The sequence below is a fragment of the Orycteropus afer genome, unplaced genomic scaffold, assembly GCF_000298275.1.
Source record: "Orycteropus afer afer isolate SDZICR_OR568_19922 unplaced genomic scaffold, OryAfe1.0 scaffold00296, whole genome shotgun sequence".
Lineage (NCBI taxonomy): Eukaryota > Metazoa > Chordata > Mammalia > Tubulidentata > Orycteropodidae > Orycteropus > Orycteropus afer.
This window is the reverse complement of record NW_006921883.1, coordinates 2,538,238-2,544,509: the sequence shown is the minus strand read 5'-3', so window position 1 is coordinate 2,544,509 and position 6,272 is coordinate 2,538,238. Positions and strand designations below refer to the sequence as shown.

General features: G+C 34.9%; 1 protein-coding gene across 1 annotated transcript in view; it reads right to left on the bottom strand.

Annotated features, from left to right (window-relative positions):
• The window catches only part of NDUFS4 (NADH:ubiquinone oxidoreductase subunit S4), a 163,455-nt gene that overhangs the window by 48,084 nt on the left and 109,099 nt on the right, over positions 1 to 6,272 (bottom strand). Inside the window, exon 3 of the mRNA XM_007951533.2 lies at positions 5,408 to 5,580. Coding sequence (XP_007949724.1) covers positions 5,408 to 5,580 — 173 coding nt within the window. The remainder of the gene's footprint in view (positions 1 to 5,407; positions 5,581 to 6,272) is intronic.

Below are 6,272 nucleotides of genomic sequence, written 5' to 3'. Positions count from 1 at the left end.
CTGCATTGTAAATTTTGGTCAATGACATGAGACAAAGTATATGTGAACTGCTGTATGAAAAGTGAATTTACTCTGTAAATCTTCACCCAATTCCTAAAAAAAAAAAAAAAAAAATTAATTGTGCAAGTTATATAGAAAATGATGAAATTACCACAGAAACTGAGTCCAATAAGTTTCAATGGTCAGTTGAAACTTATATATTAATATAACTGAGTAAAAGACCAATATCTCCTATTTAGATTGATCAAAATTAAAGTCAGGTATACAGAAATAAATGGAAAGGAGTACTGACCAATCCAACAGATAAAAGATCGCCAAGAAATATATGAAATTCATGACCAAAAGGAATCTTAGGCAACTAGCCACAATACACAGATGAGTCATCCCTCCACCCTGCACCAAAAATGGATTATGGAAATTTAAACAGTAATAGCTTTAGGTCAAAAAGAAAAGATTTTGCATCCTAAGATATTTTTCCTATTTACACAAAGTAAACTTTTACTTCTGAGTTCTAATATTTAAAAGTATAGGTAATTAAATGAGCTTAAGTAAAAGCTCCAATATGGATAAGAAAAACTATACAAATATATTTTTAAATATGAAATTAAAACCTAAACAACAAGATTTAAAAAACTTATTTAGATGTAGAAGTTTTGGTGTGCCTATTACAGTCAAAAACATAAAAAAACAAAAGGTAAAAAAAAAAAAATAAAGTTAAAAGTAGAGGGTCACCAAAAAAAGAGGGAGAACTTCAATGATTAACATAGTGGTTGCAACAATAGCCTCAAGCATAGCAATGACTGTGAGGATGGCACAGACCTGGGCAGTGTTTCCTTCTGTTGTGTATGAGGTCACTATATAACTGACTATGGCACCTAATAACCACATAGCTGAACAAAAGGGGCATTTGAAGTAACAAAAAAAGTACCATAGATACGTAATTAACAATGATTTTATTCAGTGTATTTTAAAAACCATAAACCATGTTCATAATCATTAAGTCCAGTTTTATAATGACAATGCTTCTCTCCTCCCCCAAAAAGCTATGGGAAAAAAACATTTAAGATTTCAAGCTTCTGTCATAAAATTACCACATTAACTTTTTAAATTTAGTTCTGATGTTAGAACTGCTCAAGAAAATACCTTAAGTGTACTTTGTATCTGCATACTCATAGCAAGTATGTGAAAAAAACCTCCAAAGGTATACAAAGACCATCTCTGTAGGTGTTATATTTGTCATGTTTCTTACTTCTTACCTACTTCTAAGTCTCTGTGTCATCAGGGTTAGATGTCTGTTAAATCCTCCAAGCCAATACATCTATGTGTAGATTCTAATGGCAGAGGTAACTATACACTTAACAGAAAAAAGGGGAAAAAAAAAAAAATATATATATATACATACACACATATACACACACACACACACACACACTTACACACACACACACACATATATATATTCTGGTAGCACAGTGCCTAAGGCAGCTGACTGCTAACCAGAAGGCTAGAGGTTCAAACACACTGACCACTCCTCGAAAGGAAGGTTGGGCAATCTACTTCCATAGTGATACTGCCTCGGAAACCCAAGGAGTCGCCGCTATGACTCGGTTCTGACTTGAAGGCACATAACAACAACAACTATATAGAGAGAGAGAGTAAGTCCCAAACCCCCTGTATTTGGAAACTTCATGGTTTTAGGAACAAATATATTGTTAAGTATAGGATGGGTCAATGAAAAAGGAAGACCTTCAACGAAATGGATTGACACAGTGACTACAACAACAGGTTCAAGTACAGGAGTGATTGTGAAAATGGCACAGGACTGGACAGTGTTTCATTCTGTTGTCACTATAAGTCAGAACCAACTAAACAGTACCTAACAACAACACAGGACAGACAATGTCATTTGTCTTTTAACATATCTCAAAATCATTCCTTTGACCAATAATAAAAATCACACATTAAAACAATAATTTTCCTCTTTTCCAATTAAATAGTTATCCCCACAAAAACAAAAATTATCAATCTATACGGAGACATACAGAAAGGTCTGAAAGTTATTTTTTTCTGAAACTCTACCTGTTAATGCTAGGTACATAATTATAAAATGAAGTACAAGCAGACTGACAGGCCTAAGTATAGTCAAGTCATCTATTTCTCTGGATCACAGGTCTAAGTTTTGAATAAATGATGAACTTCAAGTAGATGATCACAAGGAAGCATCGCTCAAAACTCCAATAATGTTATAAAATGCTTTAAAATATGTCACAGAAAAAGTGTCAGAATTCAAAATGTGCAGGCAATAATTAATACTGTATGTTTTTGTTGTTATTGTTATATGCCATCAAGTCAGCCCTGACTCATAGCAATCCCTCCTTGGGTTTCTGAGGCAGTATCACTACGGAAGAAGACTGTCCAGCCTTCTGGTTAATACTGTATACTCCTTCTGAGGAGTGGCTGGTGGGTTTGAACCACCAGCCTTCTGGTTAATACTGTATACAATGTTTTATATTATTAAAATGCTAAAAGGAAAAAAATGAACTATAACCCTGACTCCGGTATCATCAAATATAGAGTCTCTGTGCCAAAGGCAGTTGACTGCTAACCAGAAGGCTGGGGGCTCAAACCCACCAGCCACTCCTGGGGAGGAAGATTGGGCAATCTACTTCCATAGAGATACTGCCTCGGAAACCCAAGGAAGGGTTGCTATGAGTCTAAACCGATTCCGTGGCAGTAAGTTTGGTTTTTGCTTTGTTTTTTGTTTAATAGATCAAATGATCAAATATTGACAGCCATCATTTTTTTCTTACTGTAGTTATACTGCCTAAGGTATATGACTGCTAACCAGAAGGCTGGTGGTTCAAACCCACCAGGCACTCCTCAGAAGAAAGATTGGGTAATCTACTTCCATAGAGATACTTTCTCGGAAACCCAAGGAGAGGTTGCTATGACTCAAATCGACTTGATGGCAGTGAGTTTGGTTTTTGGCTTGGTTTAGTCTAGGCTGTTTATGTTGTTGTTGTTGTTATGTGCCATCGAGTCAGTCCTGACTCATAGCGACCCCTCCTTGGGTTTCCGAGGCAGTATCACTACAGAAGTAGGACAGCCCAACCTTCCTTCTGAGGAGTGGCTGGTGGGTTTGAACTGCCAGCCTTCTGGTTAGCAGTCAAGTGCCTTAGCCACTATGCTACCAGAGCTCCCAGGCTGTTTATAGCTGTTTCTTAATATTAGAACAAAGAGAAACAATGAGTTTTTTTGTTGTTGTTTTTGTTTTTTTTAAATATTCAAGATTCAAAACAATGCCTTAGGCAAGCCAATTATATACAGAGTCTATCATTTCAAAAATACTATTATACTTTTGAAAAAATAGATTTTGAGAAGAATTTTGCCTCCAAAACATGTAATATATCTGCTTTTCATCCAATATAATATAAAACCAGCATTTCCATATTCGTGAAAAATATTATTATTGTTGTTAGGTGCCATCCAATTGTATCTGACTCATAGTTACCCTATATACAATAAAACAAAACACTGCCCAGTCTTGCCATACAGAATATAAGGTTATAATTTTGCTCTTAAAATAATGACTAAATACTTAAATAATCATTAAGTATTAAATAATTACTAAACACTTCATTTAACTGTGTGATTTCTAAACTAAGCAACACTGTAATAATGATTGTGTGAACCTTTGTGCAGGACACAGTAAATCACAGTACAGTGACACTAATTTATTTAAACAACAGACTCAAACTTATATTCTATAAAGTGTTTGATCAAGAATCAAATTGAAACGTATAAGGCACAAATAGCCAAATAAAAATTATGACTAAATGTTACTGGAAATACATGACTGCAATGAGTTTGAAGTATAGACAAACATGTTAAAAACTTCATGTTCTCAAAAATGAATAATCATAACATTTCAACCATTGAGTATAGATAAAGGTTTTTTCATAAATTTGCTTAGTCTCTTCGAGCATATGATTTACAAAAACACATTATATATTAAATTAAACTTAAAATTTAAAGGATATCAAAATACCTAAAACATAGTGGGGCTAAATATCATTTGGTTTAAAAAATATAATTCTATTTAAATTGAAATATGGCAGGTGTTTTTAACAAAATTACTTCCCAGATACACAGACAGGAAAAGATGTTAAATATCACACTTTTCTAAAGTGAGACAAATAATTTAAACTGATAACCACCTGCAACTGGAGACTGTACACATAAAATGTTCTAGGACTCTCAAAAAGAATGACACTTTTCTAGCCTACCTAGTTAATGCTTTTGTTAGTGGCAACTTCTTTTACTTAACTTGAGACAATCCTGCTATTTAACATCTGGGCCTTATAAAATGTTATTAATAATGTTAAATATTATGGAGAGCTATGTCACTGACTTCACTGGTGCCAGAAGAGTTTATGACCACTTTATTCTACTGTAAGGAGCTCTGGTGGCACAGTGGTTAAGGCATTTGACTGCTAACTAAAAGGTCAGTGGTTTGAACCTATCGGTGGCTTTGTGGGAGAAAGACGAGACAGTTAGCTTCCCTGAAGATTCACAGACTCCTATGGGGCAGTTCTACTGTCCTATAGAGTCACTAGGAGTCAGAATCAACTCGAAGGTAGTGATTTTATTCCAATGTACTGAAAAAAGGTAATTTATTAATCATAAGATGCCAGGAATTTACAGGTTTCCCTCAAATTAGCTAATTTCTAAACTCACTTATTTTCCCTCTCTCATTCTACAAACGAAATAAAACTTTACAAAGAAGGTTTATTTTAATTTAAAACAAGTATAATGCCTCCAGATTATGAACACCACTCACACAGGGCACCTTAGACTTGTATACAGAGCTTGGGGACCATACTAACAGTGCTCAAAAAGAGAGCTATTTTTAGCCAATAAAGAGTACTCTGTAAAACATCGGTTCTTGGTATATTGTGCTGGTTAGATTTACGTGAATATATGTATGTGTGAATATGCATAAATACATAAATAGAGAGGAAAGGATCAATCCTCTGGCCATTACAGAGACAGTAAGCATCCCTGGCTAGTACAAATGGTTAATGTGTTCCATTGCTCACTAAAAGGCTAGAGGCTTAAGTCTCCCCAGAGACACCTCAGAAGAAAGGCAAGGCAATCTACTTCTGAAAACCATGCATTGAAAACCACATGGATCATGGTTGTCCACTGACACCATGGACTTAACTCAAGGGCAACTGTGCTTCTGTCTTATTAATGTCTTTGAGCGTAGCTATGCCTAAATCAAACTGTCTCAAAAAGTACTGTATAAAGCACAGTATATATGAGTTTGAAAACTAGTATAGTTTTAAAAAAATCTATTCAGAAAAAGAGAGCTGAAAACAAAATTCTAGTTAAACATAGCACTCACGTTGATGCCCAGCCCATCAAAGGATTTTCCCATCGTTCTCTGGTATCAAACTCCATCTTCCATTTCTTTGTGTTGTTTACTCCAGATTGCATGTTATTGCGAGCAGGAACAAATATCCTAACTTTTCTAGTTTTGATATGCTCTTCTGGAACTCCAGTTAAAGTAGTGATATCCTGCAGAAAAACAAGCAAACAAATGTTTCCAACAACCCACATACTCATTAATATACTTGTGTTACACTTCCTATATGCACATAACTCTATTTAGATTTGTCCATAAATTATTTTAGAGGGTATTGGTTTTTCTTCAGTGTTTTGGCTTATTTTGTTTTCTTTATTCTAAGTATGCACCAGCCAGTCATTCCCAAGGAATATCATTTTGAAAAGAATTGTGCCTTCCAGATGTTCTGAGACATTTCTTTAAATATATTTAGCCCACTATCCTGATATTTTTATGATATAAATTGCTATTCTGATATATGGAAATGCTATTTTGGGATGAGAGTGCATGGAACAATGGTAAAGTTCTCACTTAAAAAAAAATCAGGTCTTATTTTTCTAACAAAGCTTTGGTAATTTCTGAATAGTATGCTGAGTCAGAATTAACTTTACAGCAATGGGTTTCTACTGAGTCAGAATTTACTTTACAGCAATGGGTTTTGGTTTATGTTCATAGAGGACACCTGCAGTGAATTGCTTGATGTGGCCCTTCTAGCCATTGTCCTCCATTCTGTGGTGTTTCGTAAATCCCATTATCCATGCCTGTTTGGGGTGGTGTGGTAGTTAAGGTCAGGTATCAACTTGGCTGGGCAGCTGGTAGTAGTCATTCCCTACAATGACTGGCAATCGACTCTGTGATGGGATTT